The sequence below is a fragment of the Vigna unguiculata genome, chromosome 4 (genome assembly GCF_004118075.2).
Source record: "Vigna unguiculata cultivar IT97K-499-35 chromosome 4, ASM411807v1, whole genome shotgun sequence".
Lineage (NCBI taxonomy): Eukaryota > Viridiplantae > Streptophyta > Magnoliopsida > Fabales > Fabaceae > Vigna > Vigna unguiculata.
In genome coordinates this window covers 42,077,622-42,094,947 of record NC_040282.1, presented here as the reverse complement: position 1 = coordinate 42,094,947, position 17,326 = coordinate 42,077,622, and the positions used below count along the sequence as shown (strand labels likewise).

At 27.4% G+C, this 17,326-nt stretch overlaps 2 protein-coding genes and 1 long non-coding RNA gene across 6 annotated transcripts; 2 read left to right on the top strand and 1 right to left on the bottom strand.

Annotated features, from left to right (window-relative positions):
• Positions 1 to 2,598: 2,598 nt before the first annotated feature.
• Positions 2,599 to 4,198, bottom strand: LOC114182741 (LOB domain-containing protein 25). The gene is made up of 2 exons (XM_028069675.1): positions 4,039 to 4,198; positions 2,599 to 3,195 (listed from the first exon to the last, which is right to left on the bottom strand). Exon 2 carries the CDS (start codon positions 3,178 to 3,180, stop codon positions 2,653 to 2,655), a length of 528 nt encoding a protein of 175 aa, XP_027925476.1. The 5' UTR covers positions 3,181 to 3,195; positions 4,039 to 4,198; the 3' UTR covers positions 2,599 to 2,652.
• Positions 4,199 to 10,821: 6,623 nt separating this feature from the next.
• Positions 10,822 to 12,184, top strand: LOC114182687. Of its 2 annotated transcripts, XR_003604164.1 has the most exons (3): positions 10,822 to 11,000; positions 11,078 to 11,211; positions 11,726 to 12,184. It is a non-coding gene; the product is annotated as an uncharacterized LOC114182687 (long non-coding RNA). The 2 variants fall into 2 exon arrangements; XR_003604165.1 differs by lacking the exon at positions 11,726 to 12,184 and having other exon boundaries at positions 10,826 to 11,000; positions 11,078 to 11,386.
• A 1,023-nt stretch (positions 12,185 to 13,207) lies between these two features.
• On the top strand, positions 13,208 to 17,316 carry LOC114182726 (mitogen-activated protein kinase kinase 3). Of its 3 annotated transcripts, none has more exons than XM_028069658.1 (9): positions 13,208 to 13,584; positions 13,668 to 13,976; positions 14,503 to 14,721; positions 14,813 to 14,950; positions 15,097 to 15,264; positions 15,620 to 15,733; positions 15,880 to 15,987; positions 16,342 to 16,433; positions 16,797 to 17,316. In XM_028069658.1, exons 1-9 carry the CDS (start codon positions 13,483 to 13,485, stop codon positions 17,155 to 17,157), a joined length of 1,611 nt encoding a protein of 536 aa, XP_027925459.1. In that variant the 5' UTR covers positions 13,208 to 13,482; the 3' UTR covers positions 17,158 to 17,316. The 3 variants fall into 3 exon arrangements, with proteins under 3 accessions (XP_027925459.1, XP_027925461.1, XP_027925460.1); XM_028069660.1 differs by having other exon boundaries at positions 13,210 to 13,584; positions 13,754 to 13,976; XM_028069659.1 differs by having other exon boundaries at positions 13,210 to 13,584; positions 13,719 to 13,976.
• Positions 17,317 to 17,326: the final 10 nt, after the last annotated feature.

The following is a 17,326-nucleotide window of genomic DNA, read 5'->3' as shown; positions in this document are numbered from 1 at the left end:
ATCAAATTTACAAAATTGAATGGTTATCGATTACACATTAAACCGTGGTCTTCTTAACATGTATGTCCTTGATCATAATTACACTAATTTGTTTTTGTCGAAAAGATAATGAATCTCACTATAAGATAGTCTCTAACTCGACTCTGATATCATATTAGAAATAAGTTTTAAGTTTAATTCAATCCCACAAAATCGATTTGTAAAATGATGTTTTCACTTCACTTATATATTATAAAATTGTCTTATCTCTAATCGATATTGAACTTCCAACAAATTTAAACTCATTAATATATACACATAAATATGTGTGTGTGAACAAAGTTAGGAGAAAGAAAATGTTGAAGAAAGTTCCCTGTGTGCACGTTCCTTGTCCCAGTGGGTTGAAACTGGAATGACCCAAATGTGATCACATGCGTGAACAACAACACAACAATCTTCCTACAGATCCTATATTCCTAGGCCTCTGTGCCACACTTGATTCTCACAATCATAATGTTGAAATACAGGGAAGACATGCAAATATTTCCTTTGCCTAAAACATCATATCTTCCATCAATATATTTAATCTAATTCTTTCTTTAAAAAAAAACAAAAAATCCAACTTATAACATGCATAATTAAGGAAAGTCAACACCATAACACTTTTGATTCTTATATATACATCTTAAACATGAGACTAAATATTAACAAGTGACGTGATAACAGTCTAGGTAAAACTTTCGTTAGGATAATTCATGATTATGATATTATGTTAAGAAGAAAATTTTAAACTTAATTCAAATATTACAAAATCTCATTTCGTAAAATAAGATTTGCATCCATTAATATGTTATAAATTGATTTTATCTGGTCGATGTAAGACTTCTAACAAAAAAGAATAATATAGACATATGGTTAAATATGTTTTTGGTTTTTTAAGTTTCAGTGAAATTTGAAATTAGTTTCTCTTCAAAAAATTTGACCAATTTAGTCATCTATCTTTAAAAATGCGTGAATTTAGTCCTCTTAACCATTTTTTTTTTAAGTTTCTCTAACATTTCAAGCACATTTCATGATAGTATTTGAATTATTTACATCGTTCGACACATTTTTGTTTCAATGTTAACTCAAATATTATCATAAAATACGTTTAAAATGTCAAATAAACTTAAATAAAATTTGGTAAGAAGAACTAAATTCACGTATTTCTAAAGATGAAGGACAAAATTTGTATAAAATTTCGAAGAGGGACTAATTCCAAAATTCACTAAAACTTGAGGAAAAAAAACATATTTAACCGCGATAGCCATATACATAATCATATAAAAATAGTTAAGATTTAAAGTCACATATCATCACTCAAAAGAATATCACAATTAAAAAAGAACTTACATATATAATTTATGCAATTTTTTATTTGAATATATAATATTTATTATTCTTATTTGAATATAAAAAAATTATAGGTGTAGGTTCATGGAAAGTGCAGTGCATGCTTGAAAAGGTTGATAGATAAGGCCATTTTGAGAACTTCACCTAATATATATGTATATATATAAGTAGGTACATGGAAATTGCAGTGCATGCTTGAAAAGGTAGGTGAGTGACATTATATATTATTGAATTATATAACATCAAAATATTAAATAAAAAGTAAACTAATAAGATTCCATTTGGCTAACACCCCAACCTTAAATAACTCTTGTCCCATATATGGCTTCTAGTGAGTAGGGGCCCTTTTGTATATAATTTAAGTTTCTCAGAAAAAAAATAGTGGAATATCAATTAGTGGTCAAAATTAAAAGACACAAATCTAACATGCCAATCAATCACAAAAATCATCACAAGTTTTCTTTTTTCTGTTTGCCAAGAAATAATAACTCTTCTATTTATTGGTTTAAGAGTATGACTCTTTTTTTTTTCTTTCTTTTTTTTCCATTTGAAAGTGTTCATCTTATTTAGGTATTACCAAAGACAACAATTTGATCTTATCTAGATTTGTTTTGCTTCACTTGTTTATACATCTTTTTTTTTTTTAATTTTGAGACAACAATATTTAACAACAATTTAAACACTAAATTTAGTTTTGTAATTTGTTTGATTAGTCTTAAAAAATACATTTACACATAACATTTTTTACATAAAAACCCAGTTCCATATATAAAACTTGAGTAATTTCGTTTTAAAATCTTCAAATACAATCAAAAGATACACTTATAATAACTTCAATATATTTATATCTCACAATAACATATATATCATATTATATTAATGTGTATTCATACTTGAATATATATATATATATATATATATATATATATATATATATATATATAGAATATGAGAATGATATTTTGACTACTAAAATTTGACAATTTTCTCTTACAACATGATGCGTTATTTTTTAAGTAGTTAAAATATTGAGAATGAGAAAATAGAAAAATGAAAAATCACTTAGAAGATACCACCTAAGGTTGTAAGAGAAAGTTGTCAAAATTTAGTAGTAAAAAAATCATTTTCCATATATATATATATATATATATATATATATATAGAATAAGACCAATCATCCAATACTTTACAATAAGAAAACCCTAACTTAAAATTTATTACGTGAGAGTATAATAATTGATGCATAGAGGGTTGAGAATTAACCACACACTATATATCTTCTTATAAATCTCCTCTGGGGAAGCCATTTTCAGAAGGATCATTGTTCCAATTAGCAGAAGAAGAATAATAGAAGCTTAAACCATGTGAAGAACCACCACCATCACCACCACCATCATCATCACTACTCATCTTGTTTCTTCCTCCATGGTGAAGATGAGCACTGCTACTACTGCTACTACTATTTGGCACCATCATCATCAAATCAGCATTTGTAGCATCAAGTTCCTTTTGGAGCTTAAGAACCTGTCTTTGGAGCACTGAAATGGCACCAACACAACCATACACAGGATCTTTGATCCTTGCTTCTGCTTCATATGCCAGAGAATTCACAGCATCCTCTCTCTGATAGGGTTGCACCTCGTTCAGAATCTTGCTCACGTTGCTTGCACCAAAAATCTTGTGCACATTTGCAAACTTCTGAGGCTCCTCTGGAGGAAAATATGGGGCGAATATGCAATCTGGCATGCACTTTCTCCTCAGAAACTTGCACGCTGCACATGGAGAATTGGAGTAGCTTGAAGAAGCCATGATCTTTTCACTTACCTCAAATTCACAACCAGATCAAAATCAATAACAATCACAAACCATTCGCATAAAAACCGTTGAAAATCCCACATCGACTAAAAATAAAACAGATTCGGAGTATATAAGCGGAAAATTCTAACTGATCATAGTAACATGCTATAGGGCTATTCCAGAACTTAATTAAGCTCTTCCATGTATGTATAATCATGTAATTAAAATTAGGGTTATGAAGATTTTTGCCTGTTTGTTAAAGCACTTTGCTGCAGTTATACTTTTTGAACTTTTTTTCATTAACTTTTTGTGACAAAGTCTTCTTTGAAACTGAGTGCTATACTATTCACAGATTCTCAGTACCCAGAATTCTTTTTCCTTTTTTGTTGCACAGAAGGAGGAAAGAAACTATAAAAACATAAACATAAAAAATCAACAAAGACTGATATAAAATATGATATACATGCATGAAATTCTTTTATAAAAATCATGCTTGATTAGTTTCCTTAATTAAAATCTCTCTAAATCTATAGGTCTAGGCTTTTATATATACACATGTTTAGCTCAATTGAAAGTGAAAAAGTACACACCAACCAAGTAACTTTTGCATATGGAATTTTCTCAATTTTCATATCTCTTTCTATTGGATGCTATGCTACACCAATCAATCACCCAGAATATATATAAATATGTGTGTACTTTTCACAAAGATTCAAAAAAATAAAAAACCCTGATTCAATCTATATAATTTATAAGGCAAAAGTTGGGATGAAAAAGAATATGGTGAAGCTATAACTAGCTGATAACTAGCTAGGTTTCATTGAAAAAATTAAGAGAAACATAAATATAATATGTAATTTGGATGATTACCTTAAATGTGGGTGCAGACTTTGGTGTTTGAAGATCTGTTAATTCTTTAATATTTGGGTGTGAAAAAGTGTGGCACCTAACTCAGAGAGAGAGAGAGAGAGAGTTTTCTGGAAAAGTCACTATTTGATGTGAGAGTTGAAGGAAGAACCCTAGTTAGTTGCAAGACAAGATGAGAGAAACACGCAAATTAATAGTGAGACAAACAGAAAAAAACGACATGAGAGAGCATAGAGAGGCAAAGAGCATTTTCTTGTGAAAAAGAAACCAAAATGAGGAAACAAAGTGAAAAAGAATGACTATGACAAAACCTTTATAATAATGTCAAACACTGGGCAAGAATTAATATCCAATCTTAATTAGCTTGCATTATATATTACTAGCGTAAACAACTACGTTATCACGTCTGCATGTACGCATTTTTTACATGTGCATGATATTATATTAGTAAGTGATGATATTATAATGTTATTAAGTTAATATATAAAATAAAATTATATTTATTAAAAATAAAATGAAATATATAAGAAAATATGAGATGATAACAATTGATAGATAAAAAAGAAGAAAAGTAGCAGATATAGACAATTTTATAAAAAACTTGTAAAAATAACGGTTAATTTTTAAAAATTTAATAAATAATTATATTTTAAAAGATAAAATTGAAATTTTGAAATGTAAAACAAGAATCTCTTTATGTATTGTTATAGATATATAATATATAATCCACCCCCACAAGACCATAGTAAATCATTTATGCATTAAAATGTAAAACACTTTTTTTTTTTGTATAATTTTCTAATCTCAAATTTTGTGAAGTCGTTATCACTGACAATTTGTGGTTGATTGAGAGTGCACAAATTTTATATTACCAACATGTAAATATGTAGAAAGTACAACCTTGTGTGTATGACTATTTTAATATTTGTTTATAAAATAAAAAATCATGTAAAAGTGATATATATAAGATGTACCTATACTATTTGCCTTTACTATAACCGTACGTTATTACTAAATGTTTATATAATTTAATATGTGAATCTAACAATTGTTTATTTGTTTAACTTCTATAAATTCAGTTTTCATTTTTAAATAATTAATCAATTGGTTCTATATATCAAACATCACTTTACGAAATGAAGGGTTTAAAGTTAAACTTGTCCTAAGACTCTTATCCTCTTCTTTTATATATATAATCGAATATAAATAGTTTATTTTTTCTTTTATAATGAACGATCTATAAATAGAATAGAACCAATGATTCTAACATGAAAATTATGGCACTGACACGTTTCCAAAGTAGTTTCTATTTTTGAAAAAACATTTTCTGTTAATTCTGCTGTTACTTGTACACAGGTATCTAGGTTTTCTAGATTTAATTATAAAGTTATAAAAAGAATAATTAAAGTATGATTAAGAATTAATAATTTGTTATTATAAAAAGGTGATTATGAACAGGTGAAAGTCGGCAGGTTGTGGAAATCAAAGTCTAATTCCTTGTCTTTGTCTTGTCTTTTGGGACTTGGATAAATAAATTCTTTATATAATAATTTAGAGACTTTTAATGATTTTAAACAATATATATATATATATATATATGAAGAAAAATAAAAATTTAAAGAAAAATTAATTATTTTAGGATGAAAGAATAATTAATTATTTTTAAATTACTTTAACTTACCTAATCGAGATCAAAATCTTGATTACCTATTCAAGCAATAAGATTAATGTTTATACATTACAAAATTTTCACTTTTGTAACACTTACTCTCTTGTATAAATACATGTTAATAAGAAAATATGGTTTTAAGCATAACTCAATCTTACAAAATTAATTAATAAAGTATGCACTAAATATATATATATATATATATATATATATATATATAATATAATATGCTTGACTTTTTACAATAAAGTTATCAAACAAGGTAAAAATAATATTATAATATTTTTTGAAATAATTGAAATAAAATAATCACTATAATAAAATATCTCATTAATAACTAGTTTTAATGACTAAAAGTTATTAGTTACTGTAGTGGCAAAATTAAATACAAATTTACAAAATAAAAAATTATTAGTTACTAAAATAGTCACTATTATAAATAATAAATTATAATTGATTTCTAAAATTTAGTTACCAAAGTTTTAGCTTCAAAAGGAAATCGATCATTAAATATTAGCTACCAATTTTTTTGCGAGCAATTGGTTTCTAAATTAGTCTTTAATTAATTAGTAACCATTTATAAATTTTTATTTATTAGAGACGCTATTTTAGTAATAATTATTTTTTATTTTGTAAATCAATATCTAAATTGACTATTATAGTGATTGTCAACTTTTTGTCAGTAAAATTGGATGTTAATTGAATGTATCGGTAAAAGAAAAAACAAAATATTCAAGTAATTTCACAAAAATCTCTGTAAAGATTAGTGTATTTAAAAAAGAAATAAAAAGTTTTATTATGTGACGCGAAGAATTTAAAAGCTTACCTAATCACTCATGTATTGAAATTAAAATCTAGCATGAGAACATTTTAAGATTAAATTATGAAGTTGTTAAATATGTCACGATATACGGGCCCCGGGTTTTCTTTTTCTTCATGATATTTTTATTCTTGTAAATATAAAGGCGATAATGTTGGTATTTTTTAGAAAATGTTTTAGAGTATATTCTTTTATAAAACAAATCATTAGTTTCTCACTTGTTACTTTTCTCATATCATAATATTTGTTGAGGTCTTTAAGTGCATATATGAAAAAGTTATTATGTAATAGAGAAAGTTTTCTTTAAGTGGGTATAAAGAAAAAAAAGAGTCATTAGGTATAAAAGAGAATTTGAAATATTCAATAACTCGTGAATCAACTCTTAAGAAATTTGATTTTGTATCTATAAAACAAAGCTTATAATAGAATTAAGAAGTAAAAAATAGAGAAGTAGAGAATGAAGTAACGTGACTTTTTTGTGTGTCTCATTAGTGATACGAACAAGAGTCTTATTTATATATACATATATACAACATAATACAAATACAAATACACATATTTAATATTATATTTACATAAAGAAATAAATGAGTAATTCAATCATATCAACCATACATACAAGTATCCGTATTAATTCAATGAACAAACATTAATTCATAATAGATACAGATACCACCACTTTTAACTCAATTTAAAATGTGAATTGCAATGATTAAAATTATATATATATATATATATATATATATATATATATATATATAATCGAACAATAATATTTATCATATATTGTATCTTTATAACACAACATTCTTTAAGCCGTAATTATAGGAAGCATATCAAATTGAAGTGGTTTTACATAACATATATCCTAAGGATCACATTATCACAATTATAAAGAATAATATCAAAAGAAGATCGTCAAAACAAATAGTCATATTTGAACAATGATAAATACAAGGACAATCTTATTATAGAAGATATTATTATGATATTTTTGAGATCATAATAAATTTCACATTATTTAAGAGTTAAGGTCAAACACAATTTAAATACTTCTATTCACCTTCTAAAACAGATAATATATGGTGAACGCAAATTATTGTTAATTTGAAGCCATAGATGTTGATAAGAATGAGTGATAAAAGGAAAATGATATTTTAACCCACTTTTTTGACATACTTTTAATCTATTGTTTCAATCACCATTAAATCATCTTTTTTTATTTTTTTTAGTGATGTGATGTGATGATCTAATGGTGATTGAAATGATGGATTAAAAGTGGATCAAAAAAAGTGGATTAAAGTGTCATTGTCCTAAAAGAAAATACATTGATGTTGTTTTAAGTATATATTTTATGAGATGGTACATGCTAAATTAGGTTCTTCCCCTTTATTGTCTCATCTTTTGTAGGGCACATTTAAGGATCCATTTTTATGAACCTTTATTCCAAGATATCTCAGCCAAATCTTTGTCCTCTCAAATTCTGTATATACACTGTGTTGTCCTCAATTATTGGTCATTTTCGGAAGAAAATAAAAAATCACTGTTTAGCTTCCATTATTGGTTCTATATATCATCACTTCACCTGTCAGCAAAAACAGATTCTTCAAAAGTTGTCAGAGACAAAAAATAATGTTCATAGTTCAAGCCTAAAGAGTGGCTCAAGAAAATAAATCACTTAATTTTCATAACTATTTTTTAGTGGGAAGAAAATAATGAAAAAATATGGGGAAAGGAAATAAAATAAAGTGAACGAAATAATTGAAAAATAAAGTGTAAACAATAGTTTAAGGATTAAATACGTTACTGTTAAAAGATATGTATTCTTAAATAGTAATTTCGTTTCTTATATTTATCTTTTACTTGAGTTTCTATTTTTTGTGAAAATATTCAAGGTCTATTACGATAAATTTACATTAATACCATTTAAAAAATTTATTTATCGTTTTTTTTCTTTTACAACATTAAAATTATAATCAATATAGTTGATAATCGAAAAAGATGTCCTTATTTCATATTTTATTTATATGCAATATAAGAGTAGTGCAACAGTGTGTAAGTAAAAGATGAACTGTGGCACTATTTATATATTTATAACATGTGGAGAATGAACTTTACTAAATTTGTATAAAAGTTGAATATTAAAACTAAGCTTTATTTAATTATATCATTTTGAATTTAAAAAATATATTGGTTAAAATCGATAAGATACATTCAAAATAATATACTTAGAATTTATATATTTAATTGTTATTATCACTAAGGCAAAAATAACAAATACATAAGTTAGTATAACTATAATTATAAAAGAAATCATACATATCTAAATGATTGTCATTTGCGTTCATTCGTATTTTTGGATTCATCAATAATAGAATCATAACTAAAAATTTTATCTATTTTTTTTAATGAAAATAATCATATTGTCGACATTAAATTTATTTTTCCATTTTTATTCCAAAATCTTAATTTGGTGATTTTCATTGCATAAAATGATCAATGATCTTTTTGTTGTAGTTGTAGAAAAAACATAAATGACCCACCTATAATTCTTTGAACCTTAAGAAAAAGCTTCTATAGTTAAACAATTTGACCATTAGAGTTATGGTTTAAAATATATGTGAAGAGTGTTGAATTTCTCCTATTTTTCATCTTCACGCATAGTTATCCTACTTTTTTTTTTTAAGTTTAAGACCTAAAAAATAATTTACTACAATCTAAAAGAATTTGAGATGTAAATACTAAAATAATAATTTATGATAATCAAGTCACACTTAAAAATCGTTATGAAAACACATAATACTGTATTTTTTCTTGTATATCCATTTTATGAATATAAAAAAGGCTCGTGAGATAAAAAATAATGTTAATTATTAAACTAATATTTTACTATGAAGTAAAACATAGAAGATATACCGATTTTTTTTCAATAATAGAATAGACGACAAATGAGAGTAGAAATAATGATTTTTTTTTATTTAAAAATAAAATAAAACAAGTAAGAGTGAAAGAGAACAATACATGAGAAAGAAAAACTAAAAAAGACAATAAAAAAATATAAAAAATATGTAATATTTTTTATTATATTATTTTAAATTTTATTATTTATTACCATTAAATATTACCCTTAATAATTATATATATATATATATATATATATATTAATTCTCATTGATTTTTCGTATATTACACATAATTTAAAAAAAATTCAAAATACTATAGATAATTTAAAAAAATTAAAAAAATTAGCTACATATAATTAAAAGAAATTCAAAATTTGTTGGGTTCATGGTCTACCTCTCTTATGCTAGGTGTTGACATTTTAATTTTAAATGAGACTTGTACTTTGTCTTAGATAATCTATCTAAATATAGCAATTTTAATTTTTAATCAGCTTCATATTTTTACTTTGTGTTTTTAATATTGAAGTTTAACGTTTAAAAAATAATGTAAGGTAACTAATTCTTTATAATTCTTTATAATTTACTATTATAAAAATGTAATTTAGCCATGGAATCATAATAGTCACAAACTAGCTATTGATTTAAACAACTAAATCAATGTACAAGAATATTTATTGTTATAACAACTAAATAGTGATTGAAAAATTTTAGTATTTAAATATTATGTTTTAGTCATCGGTCTAACAACAAAAAATAATTATTGATTTGTAAAATATATTTAATATGATAGCTAATCACCAAATATTTTCGGTTACTAAAACATATTTAATATGTAATGTTTTAATCACTGATTTAGTGACCAAAATAAATTTTATTTTGTAAAATATATTTAATATGATAATTAATTTCACAATATTTCAGTCACTAAAATATTATTTAATATGTTATATTTTAATTTCCAATTTTGCAACAAATATAAATATTATTTTATAATATATATTTAATATGATATTTAGTTATCGAATATTTGTAATCGCTAAATCAAATTTAGTGAACATTAAAAAAATTTACAATTACAATGTTCTTTCATAAACATGTATATTTTTATATTTTGAATGATTTCTTTTTCAATTTTTCACTAGAGATATTTAATTTTAAATTTTATTATTAGATTAATGATATTAAATACACTGATATTTTTAATTTAAAAAGTAAAAATTAACATCTAATTGTATTAAATTCATAATAAGTAAATTTTATATCAATATATTATAGTTAATTAAATTCTTTAGTTTTATAATTTCAAATTCCCATTAAAAATTTTAAATTTTGTTGTCTTACATTCTTTCGCGGTTCATTGTTTGTTCCAATTTTGGGTTTTATTGTTTGCTCGAAACCCATTCTTCACTTCGTCTATTTTCTATTCATCTTCCACTTATCTTACTATACACGAAACGCGAAATCCACGACGAAGAACGCGAGAGTGGGAACAACACGAGCATCCGCGGCGCCGGCGGCGATCTCACTGACGACGACGACGGTCACCCGTGGGCCACGGCGGTCGGCGAGCCAGGTTCGTTCCCGTTGTAGGATTTTTTTTCTTTTCTCGTTGTCGTTTGCCCTAATCGTTGATGTTCTGTCTCCTCACAGCGGTGAAGCCAACTAGGTAGCGACGGTCACACGGCGGCGTCGGTCTCCCACGGCAGCGACGTAACAGGCGCACTCCCTTCCCTTCCCAATTTATGCTTTGTGTGTGATGTTGTGGTTCTCTGCGTGTGTGTGTGGTGCGTTCCCTTTCCAATTGATTTTATTTCATTTTCTTTCTTTTGTTTTGTTTGATTATAGATGTGTATGTTTCAGCTTCCCTTCCAAATATATAATTTTAGTTTGAACTGCAATGTATGTTCATTCAATTCCAGGTTGAACAGTAATGAACCAAATTTTAACAAGTTTATGGCAGATTTGTGTGTAACGGATATGAATGGAATACTTGAAATATATATATATATATATATATACACACTGGATTTGAGGGAATATCGAAATTGGTTGATGTAGGAGGTGGAAATGGACAAAACCTCAAAATGATAATCTCCAAATAACCTTCAATTAAAGGACTTAATTTTATCTCCCAAAGTGATTGAGAATGCACCACTGCCATCAAGTAGCCTGATATATTTAATGTTTTATCATATATATATATATATATATATATATATATATATATATATATATATATATCAAAGGGTTAGTATAATGATATAAGTTCAATTCTAAACTTTGTCAAATTTTGTTAAGGGGTTGAGCATGTTGGAGGACATGTTCCAGAGGGTCACTCCATGACACTTGATGTTGGACTTACTTATTGTGAAGGTGTTTGACTTATTATTGTCTAAGGTATTCTTTATATGCAATTAAAGAATCATAATTCTCATTTCATAATTCAGTTGGAATTAGAGGTGAGTTTTTAACTTATTGAGTTGATATTTTATCTTATTCATGTTTAATTTAAATTTTATTACTTTACATTAATATGATTGTAGGATCAAAACCCTTTAGACAGTTAAATAGAAAAATAAAAATTTTTTAGGGAATGTAATTAATTAAACTGCATGGTCCTTCGTGCATACAAAATGCAACATATAGTATATATAGTATATAAGATACTTTGATGCACTTTACTACATTTATTTACGACCCATTCAGCGCCCAAAATCATTTTATTAAATAAAATTTGTTTTTATTAGCTATCGAATTAATGACCAACATTTTAATCGTTAAATTAGTCTCTAATACTTCAAAGTAACTAAATTTTTAATGACTAATCAGTAAACACAATTTAGATGGTTGTTTAGTCATTAATATGACTAACTATTTTGCAAATAGAGTTTTCACTACTATTTAATTTCGGTGATTAAAGATATTTACAATTAATTTTCCATTTAACGATCGATATCGTATGTGACTAAGATATTTTTTTCTACTAGTGTTATTACTACAAAAAAATGTATCTTTTATATATATATATATATATATATATATATATATATATATATATATATATATATATATATATATAATAACACTATTAGAAAAACCGCAAATACAGATTGTTATAATTTATTTTTATTAATAGTTATGGATAATTCACAATTATTATGCATGATATTAACTTATTTAATAATTCTCTTAAATCCACAATATAATGTAATGTATAAATTAAACTCTAAATGATAACAATTTGTATATATAGTTAAAGTTTAACTGTGTTTTTTATTTCAGAAAGTTGAGGTTAATCTGGTTTTGATGCATTAGTTTTTTTAAAACAATCTCATTTTCACAAATTTAAATTTTTTATTTTTAAACATGAAATTGAAAAAAAAACGTTTTTTTTTTTAATTTTCAGTTTTTTTAAAGTAAATTTAAGAAGAAAAAAATAATTAAAACTACTATTTTTTAAAAATTCGACAAATATATCAGGACTTATCACAATTTTGATTAACTAAAAAGATTAATTAAGGTTATAAATATTAAATCTTGACAATATGTAAAATATAAAATAAAAATAAATAAATTATATTAGTAAAGATATAATTGATAACAAATATATATATATATATATATATATATATATATATATATATATATATATATCAATCAGCACTTATCTCCATTTTGATTAACTAAAAGAATTAATTAATGTTAATGTTATGAATATTAAATCTCTTACAAGATAAAGAAACAGAATAGTATATAAATACTCTAATAAAACACATGAGAGGGAAAGAAATCTGATTTGTATTTGCAACATTTGATTTGATCTTTTGTATGTTAGATACAAATCCACGGGTTCGACTACCCTGACGTAGCTAACACACCGCTTTGTTATCTTGAATCTCACGAACACATTGTGTTCCTTCCCACCCCAACAACCCACGCAAAAACCTTAAATCGCACGCTGTAACTGAAACTCCTTTTATTTGTTTTTTTCGCCTTAGATTAGAACCTCAAAAGGGTCGCGTTCAATTTTATTTTTCATGTGAATCCTCAAAACAATGTCTGGGTTGGAGGAATTGAGGAAAAAGCTTGCACCTTTATTTGACGCTGAGAAGGGTTTCTCATCGAGTTCAACCTTGGATCCCAGCGATTCTTACACAGTAACCCTCTCTCTCACTACTGTTCAGTGTTTGTTGTTAATTTGATTGAAATGGGTATCAATGGTTTTATCTAATTTCGTTAGTTTTTTCCTTATTGTGTTTTTGGGTTTTGGTTGATTGGTTCAATTGACAAGTTTTCGGATGGTGGAACTGTGAACTTGTTGAGTAGATCATATGGGGTTTACAATATCAACGAACTTGGGTTGCAGAAGTGCACATCATCAAGGTCTTTGGATGAAACTGATCACAGTGAGAAAACATATAAGTGTGCTTCCCAAGAAATGAGGATATTTGGAGCAATTGGTAGTGGTGCCAGTAGTGTTGTGCAGAGAGCTATGCATATACCAACACATAGGATTCTGGCATTGAAGAAGATCAATATATTTGAGAAGGTACGTATTGATTCTTGTGTGTTTCACTGTAAAACTCATGAGGGTTACTTGTGGTTACTAATTTAATCTGAATCTCATGTGGGGTAATAGGACTATGTCTTTTCATGTTACTTTTGGTTGTTTTTAGTTTCTAAAAGTTTGATTAGAATGCGCAAACTATGTAAAGGTTTTATACTATTATCCAATCACAGATTGTTATACTTGGTAAAATTGTTGACTTTTGTGATAGTTACTTTAAGAGTCATATTTTGGGTTATGTTTAATTAGTTGATAAATGTACAATTTTCACACTGATTGTGCATGAAAATTGAACTCTCTTTATACAAATTTCACACTAACAAACATGCATTGTTGAAAGCACTATATACGTTATCTGGCTGTCTAAATGTAGTATTATATTGATATTGATTCAGGATTGGGTAGTACACTCTTGATCTTTGTTTTCAAAACAGTAGAAACTTTGTTATGGCAATAGTTGTTATCATCACCTTTTTGCTTAATGTCTGTAATTGTTTGTGCCAATTAGGAGAAAAGGCAGCAGCTCCTTACTGAGATAAGGACATTGTGTGAAGCACCTTGTTATGAGGGTCTTGTTGAATTTCATGGAGCATTTTACACCCCAGATTCCGGACAGATAAGCATAGCTTTGGAGTATATGGATGGAGGATCACTTGCTGATATCTTGAGAATGCATGGAAAGATACCAGAACCTATTCTATCGTTCATGTTTCAGAAGCTACTAAATGTAAGGAAAATAATCTTGTATCTGTGTTTTTCAGTTTTTGCTTTCAGAAAACACTAGGGTATGTGACTCTTGACCTTTTATCTTTTGGAAGGGTCTAAGCTATCTGCATGGAGAAAGACATCTTGTTCACAGAGACATAAAGCCTGCCAATCTATTAGTAAATTTGAAGGGAGAGCCAAAAATTACTGACTTTGGAATTAGTGCCGGCTTGGAGAATTCAGTGGCAATGGTTGGTATATTCTATTTGTCTCAGTATGTTGTCATGTATTGCTTCCATAAAATTGTTTTCAATGTCAATAATTATATTGTTTGGTCGTTATTACAACCGTGCTGCAAAGTTCATGTTCATAAAAAATGAAAATTGCTCCTTTGCAGTGTGCTACGTTTGTTGGAACTGTTACATACATGTCACCGGAGAGGATTCGGAATGAAAGCTATTCTTATCCGGCGGATATTTGGAGCCTTGCTCTTGCTCTTCTAGAGTGTGGAACTGGAGAATTCCCATATACAGCTAATGAAGGCCCTGTCAATCTTATGTTGCAGGTGTGTGTGCAATACATATTGAAGTTATTTGTTTTCTTTTGTTTGATTGAAAGTAAATGTTTATCATGTTTTATTTACCTGTCTTTTTCTTATCACTTGTATAAAAACCTGTCACCTGAGATAATAACATTAATCACTCAAAAGGAAGCAAAGTATGTATAATTTAGCTTTGTAATAATGCCATAAATTTTGGATAAATGTGATGATTCATACCATGTGTTGTAAGGCATAAAATGTAAATCAATGATAAAGAAATATGTCCTATCCCTTTATAAATGGCTATTCTGTTTCTGTAATCTGATTTCATGCATGTACTTCTTCTCTCTGCGATTAATTATACCTTGTTTTGTGACAGATTCTGGATGATCCATCACCATCACCATCAAAAAACAAGTTTTCACCAGAATTCTGCTCCTTTGTTGATTCTTGCCTGCAAAAGGATCCAGACACTAGGCCAACAGCAGAGCAGGTGAGAAATATGAGATAAACCTTAATGTCATACAACCATATATACAACCTTAATGTTTTCTGTAACACTTCACCCAAAACACAAATATATTGGTGATCATGCATTTTTTTTTTACTATCTGATGATTCTGTGTTGTCCTAATGCAGCTGCTTTTGCACCCTTTTATCAAAAAGTATGAGAATGTAAAGGTAGATTTAGCCGGATTTGTTCGAAGCGTTTTTGATCCTACACAAAGAATGAAGGACTTGGCAGACGTAAGTGGCTGCCAATTTCTATCCATATATTATTTAAACTGCCATGCTTATTTGATTCCATTGTTGTGAGTAAAAAACATAAAACAATGAGTGGCCATTATTTAGTGGGAAGAAGTTTTGCCTTTCACAGGTTTCTTAATGATAATATGAGATAAAGTTTGCAATGCGCAGTTTAAGCCTTCTTGCAATCTGTCTAGATGAAATGACAAGCTGTTTTTTCTATCAATGAAGAAAAATTAGAAACTCATTTGCTTGTTTTTCATGGATACTGTTCTTGCTGTGTTCGCTGTTTATGTCAACATTTTAGAGATTTAGAGAGGCTGCAATTTTTTACTTTGGATTTTTCCTCTCCAGATGTTGACAATACATTATTACTTGCTATTTGATGGGCCTGATGATATGTGGCAACATACAAGGAACTTATATAGTGAAAGCTCGATTTTCAGGTGTGTACTGTCTTCTATGTTTTATTTCTGCATCAAGAAAATGTCATTTGTAAAACTTTACTCTCCTTTTACCATTATTGAAAAAAACAACAATATTTGCATGAAAGCAACTTGCTGCTGTAAGTGCAGCAATTTGTATTAACATACCCATGTTATGCACATATGAAATGCAACATAACTGAGTAAAATTTATTTCTGGACTTTCCATTATATCAAGGCATGCTCAAATTAAGTAGATTGTGGTTAGTTAACCATTTTAGAATATATAAAAAAAAATGGATGATGGCATTTTGCAAACTTGGTTCCAAGGTTTTCTCAAAACATCAATCACTAACAACACCATTATTCTTCTACTTTTTGTAGTTTCTCTGGAAAACAACATTGTGGTCCAAATAACATCTTTACATCTCTATCAAGTATTAGAGCTACACTGGTTGGTGAGTGGCCTCCTGAGAAGTTGGTGCATGTTGTTGAGAAGCTTCAGTGCCGTGCTCATGGTGAAGATGGAGTTGCAATCAGAGTGTCAGGATCCTTCATAATTGGAAACCAGTTCCTCATATGTGGAGATGGCATTCAAGTAGAGGGGTTGCCAAACTTCAAGGATCTTGGAATTGATATTGCTACCAAAAGAATGGGCACATTTCATGAACAATTCGTAGTGGAACCCACAGGTCTTATAGGATGCTATTCCATTGTGAAACAAGAGCTATACATTAATCAGTAATGTTGTTATATTAAGTTGTGGTATCTCACTGCGTCACTCAGAATTTAACAACACACTTCACACGTGTAAAATATACAAATTTTCTTGTATCTATGCTCTGAAAAATTGTTGATAGTGATATGAGTTCGTTTAAATTTAATGTCTTATTGTTTCAGCTAATGTAGAACTT